At 36.1% G+C, this 15,317-nt stretch overlaps 1 protein-coding gene across 1 annotated transcript in view; it reads left to right on the top strand.

Moving 5' to 3' along the window:
• The window catches only part of LOC111627606 (lysoplasmalogenase-like protein TMEM86A), a 20,113-nt gene extending 9,029 nt beyond the window's left edge, over positions 1-11,084 (top strand). Inside the window, exon 3 of the mRNA XM_023371193.1 lies at positions 5,817-11,084. Coding sequence (XP_023226961.1) covers positions 5,817-6,238 — 422 coding nt within the window. The 3' untranslated portion in view covers positions 6,239-11,084. The remainder of the gene's footprint in view (positions 1-5,816) is intronic.
• Positions 11,085-15,317: the final 4,233 nt, after the last annotated feature.

Raw genomic sequence — 15,317 nt, 5'->3', positions numbered from 1 at the left:
ACTAAAAACTACAGAAAACACATACTCAAAGATACAACACTCACAAATGACACATGCAGAAAATGTCACATCATGCCAGAAACTATACAACACGTCACTTTTGGGTGTAAGCTCTTGGCACAGACAGATTATTTACACAGACATAATCAAGTAGCAAATATAATACACCAAGAGCTTGCAAAGAAACACAACTTGGTAGACATTCACGAGCCATACTATAAGTATATTCCACAGACAGTATTGGAAAATAACACGCACAAAATGTACTACGACAGAGCCATAATCACAGATAAAACAATTTATCACAACAGATCAGAACAGAACAGATCACACTCATTGATAAATCACATACATTATAGACATAGACATTCCAAAAACTCACAATGTGCAAAACACATGCACTGAAAAAATTAGCAAGTACACAGAACTCGCCCAGGAAATAAGACATCTGTGGAGGATGGATACGGTGCTTATTGTACCTGTCGTTCTCTCCTGTACAGGTGTGATACCACACACACTACACAAAAGCCTGGGAACATTACAATTGAGTAGAAATACATACATCACACTACAGAAGGCCACTATATTGAATACATGCCACATTGTTAGGAAATTCCTGAATACAGACACTGACACACATATTTAATTTTAGTTTTGTTTTGGTTGCTATGCCTTGACTCTGGTCCGGCATAGTACACAGCCACCGGTGTGAACCGAGTAAAACTCACTAAACTCAACATAATAATAATAATAAATTTTGTGTCTTAATTTATTAAGATGAAATAATTTATGTTTAATTAATTAAATTAATTAAACATAAATTATTTCATCTTAATTTAATTAATTAAATTAATTAAACAGTTTAGATTTTTTGCATAACTGATCATATTTACGAAAAATATATTAAACACAAAACTGTACTGTATATATTTTGTATCACAGTCTTATAAATACATATCTTAAGTAGTACATTAAAGTAGGCCTACAGTTTAGGTTGGCAGGGAGGGAGAGAATGCTGCAGCACCAAAGCACTAGTGGAAATTTGAATTTGCCAACTGGAACACTTTTAGTTAATATTTCAGTTGATTGGTATTTGGATAATCAAGGCTCTACTGTAATTTGATACTGGAGGTAGGCACTAGGCACCATCTCTTATTAAATTTAATAACTGTAATTAAATTAATATTTAGTAAATAATTTAAAATATCCTGGAAGAAAAGAATCAGCCCAGAGCAAGACTCGAACCCACAACTCCCACTTACCATGCATATGCACTGCCAGTTATGCTATCCAGACCTACATTTTGATATTCCCTTCCAGACATTTATTTTTGATATAACCATCCTCAGTTACTTATGGCATCGATTGAGGATGCCTTCAGCGCCCACATTCAATAATTACCTACTGTGGCAATAATCACTTATACACCATGCTGGGGTTAAGTGATGGCAAACAATGCAGTAGGTGATTATTGGATATGAATACTGAAGGCACTCTCAATCGGTGCCGTAAGTAACCAAGGATAGTTATATCAAAAATAAATGTCTGGAAGGGACGATTGGAACGGAGGTCTAGGTAGCATAACTGGCAGTGCATCCACATGGTAAGCGGGAGTTGTGGGTTTGAATCTTGCTCTATGCTGATTCTTTTCTTTCAGAATATTTTAAATTATTTACTAAATATTAATTTAATTATAATTATTAAATTTAATAAGAGATGGTGTCTAATGCCTACCTCCAGTATTAAATTATTTAGAATTTAATTAAAAAACAATAGTGGTAAAGTAGCCTGATTTAATTTGGTAGTCATTTGGCATAATATTTTTTTTTATTAATTTATTATCTATTATTATTATAATTTATTAACTTAACAATGTACACAGGACTGATAGCTGGTGTGAAATAAAAACAATAAAACTATTGTAAATATTTTCAAACTCCTTCTGAGTTCTTCAGATGCTATAATGGTTACCAGATGGAACATCACTAAAAACATAAAAGCTTTTTTGAAATAAATATAATTTTGAACAAGTATCGGAAGTACGAGTACAAAAAATTCAAAAAATTTTTTAAAGTTACACATGCACAGTCCTGTATTAACAGAGATTCAACTAAAGGACTAAATTGTGGTGTCAAGTAGAGCCTGCTAGGCCAATGACAATATCATTTTCTCCTTAAAATTTACACACGATGATGTAAAATTAGCTTTAATGATTTCTATTGCCTCTAACCATCTGAGGTATTTTCTATGTGGCATGGGGTAAGGATGAGATTGTCTTGAGAGAAATCTGCCACAATTTCAGGATCTGCCGCATAGGTAGAGAGGGCAAGTTCTAGTGTGCTGGATGTCAGAGAAATGTTCTTGTATCTTTGTTCTTAAGGTAAAAACTTCTGAAAAAATTTGAGGACAGAAACATCCAAAAAAAAAAAGAATTTTTCAACCCCCTTAATTAATTAATGACCGAATTTTTTGTAATGCTATGTAATCATGATGATTTAACTGTTTCATATTCTGACCAGTTGCGTGTCCACATGGACCATAACATGCTTGATAAAATGGTATCTTCTGGGCAATTATATCATGGTGAAACCAATGGACTTACAATTGGGACCTGTCATTCAAGGGCATTTGTTCTTGAACCTATTTCCTCTCTAAATGGTGGAGGAACAACATTTACTCCTCACCACTCGGTTAATAATCCTGTGTAGTAGCTATTTCCTATCTAAGCTGGATCTGGGAGGAAATACCTTTTCGGCTCACTTCTGTTTCCCGACCAAAAAGAAACTGATTACATCTATTATAGGGATATCTCTGAAGGGGTTGCCTTTGTCTAGCAATCGGTGGTAATCACAGGTGATTTGGATGGGGTAGAGAGTGCTGCAAATTCTGATAGGGACAATAATTTCCTATACTGAGATTTGCACTTTCTACCCTATGCAGTGTATGCTTAAATTGCATCATTTCATCTCTCCTAGGACTATTTGGTAATCCAGAGGTGGTTTTACTTCCTAAATTTTCATGTAATATCTCTAATTACTGAGTAATTTTGTTTATTTTTGCTTCGAGAGTGTGATTTTGGTGAGACTTTTCCCTATTGGACCTTGTTGGGTGAGACTCCTGTCTCTCTTACGCTTGCAATAATGTTGAGTGTCTTTCCTGTTAAGTGCTGTAATGTCTCTTCCGTAATAGCGATCTGTAGCACTTCTGAAAATGTAGCAGGGTTGTGCGACATCACATTTTGTTTTATGCATTCATTTAGGCCATGCAAGAACTGAACACAAAGTTTCTCATCCAATTCTTTTTGTTGATACCTCCTCATAATCGCACTTTCCTGATCTGTATTGTCAGTCTGTTCAATCTTGGTTCTGTCTGCCAACAGTTGTAAACAGCAAATTCTTGCACTGTCTCATTGCATTTTTGGGTGCATGCATGAAACTTCTGTATCCAAATAGAATATGGCTCTTGATTGAACCTCTCAATAATCACGCAATTAAAATTTGCGTAATCTTCAACTGCCTTTATCCTAAGGTCCTGCCAAACAAACTCTAGGTATTCCTGTGAGTTTGCATTTTGCAATACTTAAGCATTACCAAACTCGAAATTTTTTTTGACCAAATTCAAAATTTCTTGCCTGCAGTCAGGCAAGAAATTAAGCAGGAAATTTATCAGGCAAGAAACCTGCCAAACTCAAAATTTCTTCCAAGGTGTCATAGAAATCCAAGATGCGTCCACTTTCTCCTGAGAAAGTCGGTATCATTTCCAAAAGCTGAAAAAGCACGGAGCAAGCCAATTGCATCATGCGATCATACCACAGTACCTGCCGCAGCATCCATTGTTCAGTTCCACTTTGTTTTCTAAATCAATTTAGAAAATTTCGATATTGACTTCCTCTACTTTTTGGTGGTACTGCCAAATTGTAAAAATCCCATTTCTGACACCAGTGTGAGGTTGCAAATTGAGGATAACCAAATGTCAGGATTTACTGGATGTGAAATGAAGGAAAGTGAGGTACATAGTTGCAGTGACAAATAAACCTGTTTATTTATGCTAAATCTTACAATCTATAGTGCATCTCATCAACTGTTGGAGCTAGACCATAGAGTTGATGGCCCCGGGGCAGTCAGTCGAGATGCTTCTATGGGTGTCAGGAAGTTCAATGATGAAGTGTTGAAAACTAGAACAGTCCAAGGCAGGGTGGTGATGTTAGGGATGAAGAGTCCATATGTAACAAGGAAGACCAGGCAGAGGCAGGAAAGTGTTCTCTTGTCCTTGAGATCCAGGTTTTGAAAGGATTCTTTCTCTGGATCTCTAGCTTTCCAATTGGTCAGTTTCTTGTATTCAGGTAGATAACAGACCATTTTGGGCTCTGAATGGTCAAATTTGACAGTGTTTTATTCGATCAAGGGAAATTAATCTCATCTTGAAACTTCTGCTTTTATTTAGTTGTTTTGAATTCTTGTAAGTCTGACACACAATCTCCAGGCTAGGTCAGTCTCCTTTTAAGGTTATTAAAATCTTTTTCTCTCGATTAATAATTTTATTTTTTCTGATTTTATTAAGGATTTTCTTCCAGTTTTCACAAGCGTTAGAATCGAAGCTCGATTCCGTGATTTGACACTTATTAAATTTTTGACACGTGAACTCAAGTATCGCTCGTGTCTCACATTTACAAGAGTGCAGAAAATGGGTATCGCATCCAAACGAACAACTAAAAGCAACAGGATAATATCCCACTTGCAATGAGTTTTGCAATAAACATTTATTTTAATCTAGTAGCGATTTTTTTTAATATTACTTCCGGGCTACTTATTTTAATTAATTAAGTAACCTTACTGCTAGCAGGATCTGTTTCTAGGTTAAATGAATTATTTATAAAATCATTATAAATAAATAAGTTACTATATAGGCCTATCAAAAAATCTATATATACTACATATAATACATACTGTCTATAGCAGGGGTCACCAAACTACGGCCCACGGGCCAGATCTGGCCTGCCACTGCACTGGGCCATAAATGAGCTAAAACATAATTATTTATATGGAAATATCATATTGTAGATGAACTTACTATATGGAAAAATTAAAATAAGTGTAAGTAAAATTGCCAAAATTGGTCCAATCTGATTTTTGCATTTGACAGTAATACAATTTTTAGGAAAATCAGTGAAATGAAAAATTCGGCGCCGTTTTGCGACTTTGGATATCAGAGCGCTTTTTGTGTAATGACGTTTCTAAGAAAAATTATTAAGAGCTTGCTGCAGCGATTGTGTTTGTGTATTTGTAAATAAATATGTTGATTGTCTTTATTTTTTGTGTATTCAGTATACTGTATTGAACAAAATGGTTATGCGGCCCTTGCTCATCATTCTCAGTTATCGGGCCCGCTGTTAAAGTTTTGGTGACCCCTGGTCTAGAGCATAATTATTTCCAAGAAACGTAGCTAAGAACCATTAATGAATTTGAAAAAATATTATAAAACGATGAATGCACTTAAATATTTATATATTGGAGCTCTTATTACAGTGCATAAATGGCCATGGAAATCTAACAGAAAACAATCAAACAGCGATCTCGGCACGACCAGAATATACAAATCGGACTTGGGGTTTCATCATTCTTTTTACATCCGTGGAGTGAGCCTAATGGCCTCCAAGCATTTTACGAGTATAACGTATTAGTATGCGATGAGAATATCAATTATGCCCAATTTTTATTTTAAAGTATTTATTTTCCGTAATAAAAGTTAAAACGGACCAGCCCATACTAATGCGACGGTTTTTGAATATTACAAAAAGTTATTTTTCTTTTCATTAGGTTTATACTCAGTACTGGTACCCGTTTATATATATTTATTAATGTTGATGGTGTGGAGAGCCGTGGCACGAGTACAGCTCTTCGAAGATTTATGGACGTGGACCAAGCTGTGTTCCTGTGGAGGAGGCATTCTGTTCGCCCTGTCGGATTCTCTCATCGGGATAACCATGTTTTACACGCCCGTACCTCATGCCGGCACCGTCATAATGGTGGCCTACTACGCCGGACAACTGGGAATCGCTCTGTCTGCCGTGGACAGTTCGGAAATGGCCGCGGTCAGTCTGGCGCATGAAAACACCAATTCCACCGGTTGTCATTCGGCCAGAGACGAAACCTCATTCGGAAGAATTTCTTCCAAACGAAAGATTCACTCGATTTCTCCTTTGTCTAGAGACCATCACGATAAAATGAAAAGGAATTGACTTTCCCGCCCAAGGTTTAGCAATTTTCTTCGGTTCCCTTTAAAGATTTGTCGGGCGCATATCGAAAATAGGATGAGGTCATAACCTTGGTTTTAAGCAGTGTTAAACTCCGTTCCGAGCAAGTAAAAATCGCTGCAAAATACGAATTGCCTACGACGACTGCAAATGAAAAGGGTCGTTTTCCCATCGAAAGGCTACGAAATTGGCGTCCTGTTAACCCAGCGCGGGACTGATGCTGCAGCTTCGAAAAGAGGACAGATGTGACTCGGATTCCAGTTTTCCTGTGCAAGAGGGGATGTACTGTACAGTACCGTAAATCTGGTGACCGACGAACGACAAGTGTAGTCTGCTTTCCTCCGGACTCGGAAATTTCAATAAACAGTAAAATAGCCTTACATATCCAGTTTCGACTAAAAATGCCGATTGGTTAATTTATCTCGGAAAATAAAAATAATAATGTTTCGTAAATTTCGTAATAATAATGCTGTTATTAAGGTCAAAGTGCGCGAAATTCGATTATAACGCTAATACTTCTCTAACGGGTAAGTACCTTTTATTTTATTAAGTTCGATAAATAAGATACGAATACTGGTGTATAGTCGAAGTATAACCTTAAATACGTGTTCGAGATTAAACTTTACAGAACTGGGACCGCCGCAAACTAGGCAAGGCCTTGGCTTTCCACAGACGCTAATTGACTAGGAAGGGCGGAGCTTAGACGAATCCCGAGTATCGTCGAACCACGTGCCAAGTTTGCCACTTTGACTGACCCCGTGAAACAGATTAAGGCAATATCTAAGCAAATTCTTATGATCGCCAGTCACTCTAGGAAATTGCATTTTTTAGGCGGCCATAGACCACGCTGGTGCGCATTTGAAAGTTTGCCAGGAAGGAGCGTGCGCTCTAGGCCACAAAGAATGCGCGCGTTTGTGCTTCCAGTTTTGGCCACATTTTGGCTACGCCGAAATTACGAAACAACTATTTGATAGATTTTCATAGAAGTAAGAATATAAATTATTTCATTGATTTTATCGAAATTTATAAATCTATCGGGTGCCCGATTTCGTATTTTTGTTAAGTATCTGACAAATAGACTATGAATGGAAGCAGCTGAAGATAACAGACATCGGCTTTGACTGTTTCCATTTGTTGATGCGAGTCGTCCTCATTTTACAAAACAAACTACCGAGCATTAGTTCGTAGAGGGGTAGATAAAATGTTTGTTGGTTCTGTAGAAGTACAGTACGTCACGAGTGATATCACAGGAGGAGAATCTTCCTGACCTAACGCGCTAGATAATCTAGGTATGCTCATTCGCCATGTTGGTCCTTACAAAGCAGACGACTCTCATAGAAGTTCAATAGAAGCGACAAGAAAATAATCATAAATTCAACTGTATCTTAAGATTTTGCAAGGTCGAAATGATAAACTTTGCCAAAAATTAATGCAACTACAGTTATAAAATACAGCCAAATTTTAAAACAAGTATAATTTAGATCGGAAAAAAAAATTACACGCGAAAAAAAATTAACGCAAGATCAATTGGAAAAACCAAGTGCAACAGTAACTTAGCAAATTTGGCGCGTGTAAAATGTATTTATCACAAATTAATTAAAGTTAATTTGTAATTTGACAAATACATTTTATTAATAATAAATATAAATAAATAAATTTTAATTTGAATCAGGGATCTAATTCGAATCTCAAACAGTCAAGGGAAGCACCAGTCTTTGCTTTCAGTTTTTTTTTTTTTTTTCTTTTATTAAATACTGCTATATTGTCATATTGTGTTGTTAGATTTTTAACCCAAAGTGTTTCTTGTGACCAGTTAGAATAAAAGAAAACAAAAGATAACAAAAACAAAATCAGATGTAAAGAAAACATTTATTTTGATGCACTTTTTGTGTAGTAAGTTTTATTTTTGGATTTTGTAATACAGTAACAAAATGCTATATTATTTTTTTATCACCTCACAACATGAAGGTAATGTTGTCTTGCAGTATTTCAGGACAATATTTACAAATTTATCATCTGGGTGATATTTTCTTTGGAGTAATTCAATTTGAATTTCTGCATCTGCTGCCTTAACAATATCAGATACAGTACTTTCATGCTTTTTTTAAAACTCTTTTCGCCCTGTGGGCAATAAGAGGGCCTCTTTTTGCAAGCCCATTATGGGTTCGGTTAGGCTCACAATGGGGCTGCCAGGTGGTGAGGGACGGGCCCGACATATCTGAACGGACCACCCCCGAAAGATTCTTGGGGATTTTTCGACCCGTTCGGATTCGAACCCGGGTCACCCAGAGCGGTAGGTTGCCACCTTGACCGCGCGGCCATCAGGCCAGTACTTTCATGCTGGGATATATTAACTCCCCATATGATATATATTCCAAAAGCTTCCTATCTTGTCCTGCTTTAGTTAGATCATCTACATTTCATATCATTACTGTTTGGTAGCCACCACAAACTAATTTCATCAGGGTGGACACAACTTAAGTTGAAAATTCGAGTTTTTTTGTTTCAACATTTGCAATTTTTTCTCTAGTCTCTATAAGCGCTGTTGTAGCTTTTTATGTGCATCAGTTGTAAAACTGTTTTTTGTTGTATCGATAAAATTATCTAAAGAAAACAAAAATATATTAGTTATTAAGTTGCAATTTGAGTTTTTAGTTACATGCTACAGTACATACCCGTTTGGTCCAAATTAGTTGATGGATGTACAGTACTGTATGTCATCAGAATTAGGAAAATTTTCTTTGGATATATGAAGCCTATTATCTACAGTATTGCTCTTGCAAGTTAGAACTGTTAGTTTTGATGCCGTGTGTAAATGGCTTTTTGACTGTACGTGGCTCTTCTTTTGTTTTAATTTCTTCCACTCCTACTGTAATTCTGCTTTCTTCATAGACCTGGATTGATAAACAAGCATAAATTGTATTTAAAAGTTGATTATATGTTGTATATTAGTATGAGGACATTGCATAAATTATGCAGTAGACACAAGATTATTTAAAAGTAGTTTGAAAAATTAACAGAAACCTATTTTTAAGTTTCATTGCTAAGAACAGAAACACACACCTTTAAACGTTTAACACATGATACTTGATTTTGATTGCTATTTCCAAATAGTGTTGGAACAGCATCAGGTCTTAACTTTCTCTTCCCATCCACACTATATTTTCAAATTACTCCTTGGTAAAATGGATCTACATTAAATTGATAATAAAATAAGGAATTAAAATACCTTAACTAAAATATCATTCTTCTAAAAACATTAAAATATCAAGCTTTTTGTAGATAAAAATTCTCCAGCTTTATGAAACATCTTTAGAGTAAACATGCGCTGACAAATCTTTGGTTACAAATTAATACTTGCAGATACTAGTAAGTGTGTATTAACAAATAAACAGCTTATTCTCAGAAGTTAAAAATATTCTTAACTTCTGAATTTCATTTATATCCATTTTAATATCGTCTGCTAACCTGAGGTCCAATAAGAAAAACCAAATCTGTTAAAATGTTAAATTTAAGTGCTCACCTCACACAAACGAGAAGACGATGTTGGTTGCCACTTATCCCGCCTTGTTTTAACAACCCAAACCTTCTATTTTGATCGGCAGAGAATCGAAACATTCGGTAACCTTTTCCATCACTGTTCGCACAATTTGGAGTCGAACAACACGGCATTTTGTTAATTTTCTATGCTATGCGAACAGGCGATGCTAAGCTAGCAAGCTGTCACCTTGGATATGACGTCAAAAGGACCAATATGGCTGCACACGTGGCGGAAGCGTGTGAGCATACCTGGGTAATCTAGGGCCTTAGCCTGCCCGGCGATGCAAAACAGTCACGTGAGTATAAAAATTTCCTCTGACGTCACGGCATAATCTAGTTTGCGGAGGCTCAGAGATTGGATGCGTTCTTATATTCCTCCGCATAACTCCGCGCCGGCGGCATCTGTTTAAAAATTCCTGCGGAACGCATTCCTACATTCTGGTCGTAGTGCGCGCTGTCGAACGACAAAAACGGCCGTTTGTAGTAATTTACAGTGGAAAGCAACATCGCGTCCTCTGTGGCACAGATAGTTTCGTTTCGGAGTCCGTTATGTGGTTTTACTGTATTAATGAAAATTTAGAAGTTGTGAAAGCGCAAGTTAGTGCACGCGGTGATATGTCTTCTCGATATTTTTCCAATCGGAAAGTAACTGTTTTGACTGGAGGAGAAAAGAATTTTAAGTCAAATGAAAATATCGATATGTATGGAAAGAATGGACGGAACTTGATGAAGTTTGATAATCGGTCGGGAAAAAATGGCAGATGGCGAGGATATTCGTATTTTGTCTGGATGAGGCATACGTCTTTAGTTTTTTAGTAAAATGTTAATTAGGATAGACAGTGTTGTAATTCCAGTATAGCAAGTTGTTAAGCCGTTCGTTCGCTCGTTTACTTAACGGCTTGTTTCTACCTAGCCTTGATATATACTGTATATAATATATTAGTAGGTAGATAGGCCTAAGCTAATCAGAACAGAAAACTAGATGACGTTTGTTTTCTGCCTGGATGGTTCAGTTTTACCGGAGAGGTCAAGAGTGCCGCTGGAGTTTATCGGGTATGTTCCTTTGGTGTAGAAAGGGAAGTCGACAGCTAGGATTCTCTTTTCGTTCGGCAGTGACTTCAATGACGGACAGTACAAACTAAACCATTAAGTGTGCCAGACAAATTTTTACAGAAGACGGTTTTGCTTATACTGTATTTCGTTGGTAAGATATGGGTATTCCTGTGCCATCAACTAGCACTAGTGTACTGTAGCTATCTCCTGAAATCCAATAGAGAAATAGCTAATCGTGAAGATGCTATTAAAATACACTAATTCACAACTAGGTTTTTTGTAACATGTTAAAATATGCATGGTTTACATTTCAACACGCGAAAGAAATGTTAACGAAGTTTGTTTTCCACCCTCTGTTCTTAAAACAAAATGTAAAGATTGTGCGGATGAAGTAGCAATGATTATTTGTGCACGGTTCACCAAACCGTTGTATTAACTATTTTTATGATAGATACTATTAAAAATGTTGTCATATTCTTGTGAAACAGTGATTGTGTTTATTGCATGTATATTTTTTGCGATGAGAATTTTAAATTGTTGAAAAATAATTTTTGAATTCCTGATATTTTATAAAGAAAAATAAATTTTAAATTCAGTAATTAAAAATGGTATAAAAATTGTACGTAACAAATTTAATAACAATCAGATTAAATTATAAATGTAAAAAAAAAATTCTCATACAGGATTCGAATCCGCATAATAACGATCTTCACGCCACGAACACGTGAATGACACTTCTGCATTAATATTAATAGTAATAGAAAAAGTTTAATCGTGATATGCTTGAGAATGCCCGAATAATGGGTCCTGCGGCGTTGTTAGGCCAGGAACACACATGCGTAAATTTTAGCATAAAACAGCGTAAAAATTTTTTATGAAATTTTGATTGAAACAACTGAAAAAAAAGAGTAGAGCATGGGGCGTTTTTTTATTCCTCCGCGTAACTCCGCGCGAGCGTCATCCGTGAAAAAATTCCTGCGGAACGCGTTCCTAAATTCCGGTGGGAATGCGCGCCATCGAACGACAAAAACGGCTGCTTGTAGCAGTAGTTTGCGACGGAAAGTAACATGGCATCCTCTAGGACTCAGATAGTTTCATTTCGGGGTCCATTATGTGGTTTTATGAATGAAAGTTAGAAGTTGTGAAAGCGCAAGTTAGTGCAGGCGGTGATGTAAGTGTCTTTTCGAATTTTTTCGTGGCTATTTTGAATGCTCTTTCAACAAATAATCCATTTTATGGTTAAATTTTACAATCGAGACTCTTTTTTTGCTTTTAAAAGCTCATATTTTAGAATTATAGTTTCCTCAATCACGATACTATCGATAGTGCGGGCGCCGCCATCTTTCTTTCACCGTCGTTCCTAAATGCCTACGAACAGCAGCTCACTCCCGTATTAGCGGAGACGCAGAGAGACCGCTATTAATTAACGAACGCACCCCATGTCTATACCTTTTACGCCAAAATTCCTCTAATAAAGAGAAGTGTATTTTGTGATGTCAAATTAGACACGTGGTTTTTATTCTAACAATGGCGGCAATGAGGGTTTACCCTACAATTTGTGACGGTCTCGAAAAAGAGAAAAATAAATGAAATAGAAGAGTTGATGAAATCCGTTCGATCACATCAGTGTCTTTATAACATAAAAAGTGTCACGTATAAAGACAGTGTGTTTAATTAAACAAAGTGTATGGACGGCCGTAGGTGCTAAATTTCAAATAACAGGTAGGTCTAGTAGAATCGATATATAGTATCTAGATCACATCGTTCTTTATTTCAATTCGGAATACAAGTCTATTAATTTAAATTTTCTAAATTATAGCAGAGGCAGCGGAGAAAAAGTGGAGAGTATAAAGGGATATAGATATATGAGAAAAAAAAATTAATAAAATGTAGCACTTAGTGGTAATGGTATTCTCTATCGTTAAATTGTAGTTCCGGAATCAACGAATTATTAAATCCATGTAAATCACGCTCTCGAAATAGTTTCCTAACCATCAGCGTCACTTTTGGCATTTTTTAATAAAATCATTTCTTAAAATCAATGATTGAGTGGAATACAATTATCAAATAACAACATCAGATACCGACGGCGCCATTTTACTAAACTACATATGTCGTTCTTACTTTTCTGTTTCCTATTCGGCCAGAATTTTTACATGTGTGTTCTGGCATAAAAACTGAAAGCTGATTTCTGATTTAGTTCTCTGCCAAAGTTTTACGCATGTGTTCTTGGCCTTAGAGTTTAAGTACTAGTAAGTACTACACGTCCACAAAATTTCGTGGAAATTGGTGATTACAATCTCCGTGTTTTATTGCTAGTGAAAATTCTGCCATACCGAACGCGGCTGGGATTTGGGGCAAACTAAAGATTTGTTTCGGATTTTAAACGTAAGAAGTATATACAGTACTTCTTACGAAACAACTACGGTCTTCGTTAAATAAAGCAGCGTGTTTCTATTATGTTTCTAGTACCGAAAAGGATCGAGTTTAAGAAATTTCCACGGTGCGTTCGGCACCGAGCTATTTTTTACGCTCTTTTAAGCCTAGTACCAGTAGGCGGAAAGGACGTGGTACTTCGATCCGGGCCATGCAGTGGAACAAAGGCGGAGGGCGATATTTGGATAGGCGTTGGGAAAATATATTTCAATCCATAATACTAGAGAATGAGTTACTTAAAGTATTTCTTTCGGTTTTTAAAACTCTTCTAAATCGTATACCCGAAATCTGCTCGTGGTCGGTATGCTTTTTCCTTACGCCTTTTAACTCTGATCTTGCATTTTGTATATTGTGTTTTGTACTACTAAACCGAACAAGTCGGTAACGATAAGTTTGCGAAATTAAGAGAAGTTTAAGAAAAGTTTACAAAAAAATTTGAAATACTCAGTGAGCAGCAAAAAAGAAATACTATAAGTAGCGCGGTGTTATTCATTGTGTAGTATTAAGAATGCTGATCAAGTGATCAATAAATTAAGCACTTTTGAAAACTCGTTTATTGACTATTCCAATTAAATATTAATGTCAAATACGTCCGTTTACTGCGTAAAGTATTTCTAACTTCCGACCGCTTCCAAATATTTCTTTGTCCGAATTCTCGCACTTACCGTTTTGTCTCAAAAAGAAATAGCGGTAAACACGTCATTTAACGGACACCGGGCAATCGCGGAACTATGAAACTGGAGCAGCAGCTCCTAGAATCCAGTGAAGCCAGTATATGCGCGCGGATGGCCGAGCAGTCGAGGTGGCAGCCTACCCTCTGGACCCAGTATCGAATCACAGGTCGAAAAATCCCCCAGGAATTTTTTGAGGATGGTCCGTTCGGATATGTGGGACCCCGTCCCTCACCACCCGGCCGCTTCACTGTGGGTCTGGCTGAACCCATAATAGGCTGGCTAAAAGAGGCTCTTTAAGCCCACAGAGCGGAAAGATTTTAAAAAATATATGTGCATATTGGATTGAAATCGCCATCTGGAACTTGGTAGAAACCTAGTAAACTTCGTTCATTCGTTGATTAAAGTTATAATTAGACTAAGTATTTTTGCTTTTTATTTATTTATTACGATTTTTGACTGACTCCATAGCTTGGCATAAGTATTACTCACCTCTATGTGCATTAGAAAAGCTTTAAAATTAACAATAAGAAGTAAATTTTATAGTTAATAACATTATAGGTCATTTTGAAGTCGAAAAGACTCACGATTTAATTGACCGAAGTTATCACATTAGGAATCTTTATAAGGTGTGTTTCAAATTTATACGGACACGAAAAAATGAAAGTGAAACACAAATTTGCTGCATTAAACGACAAATGTTTTATTAAAAATAATATGGATTTACATGTTTCTACACTGCAAAATAAGAATTTTAATCAAACATTAATATTTTGTCACTGAAAATAATATTTTTGAAAATCTTATACAAAAAAACTGTTACATATTTATCCGGACAGGCACTCATTTTATGACTTAAACAGAATATTGTTTAGTTTCAAGCATTGAAATATGCAAATTAGCTTACATATATAATTTTAATACAAACTATTTACATTGTTCAACGTTCTAAAATGAGTAGAACAAAGAATTTATCTGATTATGAAAAATGGAAGATTGATGCCTATAAATCACAAGGCAAGTCAATAAGAGAAATTGCAGCATATATAAATCGTCCAAAATCAACTGTTGGTGATTATTTATCAAAAAGACGTGGCAAGGATGTACCAACATTCAAGACAGGTCCAAAACCCAAGCTTACTCCTCGAGATTGTAGACAAATCATCAAGGTTTGCTCCACAAAACAAACATCAGTAAGAAAAATAAAACAAGAATTAGACTTGCCTTGTAGCAGCACAACAGTGTGGAGAGTTTTAAATAAATCTCCAATGTTAAAATTCAGAAAAAAAGCTGTAATGCCACCACTTTCATTAAAGCACAAAAGTGACAGACTTGATTGGGCACAAAAACACATGACATGGTCC

The sequence above is a fragment of the Centruroides sculpturatus genome, unplaced genomic scaffold (assembly GCF_000671375.1).
Source record: "Centruroides sculpturatus isolate CEXI.00-Female unplaced genomic scaffold, Cexi_2.0 scaffold357, whole genome shotgun sequence".
Taxonomy (NCBI): domain Eukaryota; kingdom Metazoa; phylum Arthropoda; class Arachnida; order Scorpiones; family Buthidae; genus Centruroides; species Centruroides sculpturatus.
The sequence above is the reverse complement of the archived record's forward strand: the minus strand, read 5'-3'. Positions and strand labels throughout refer to the sequence as shown.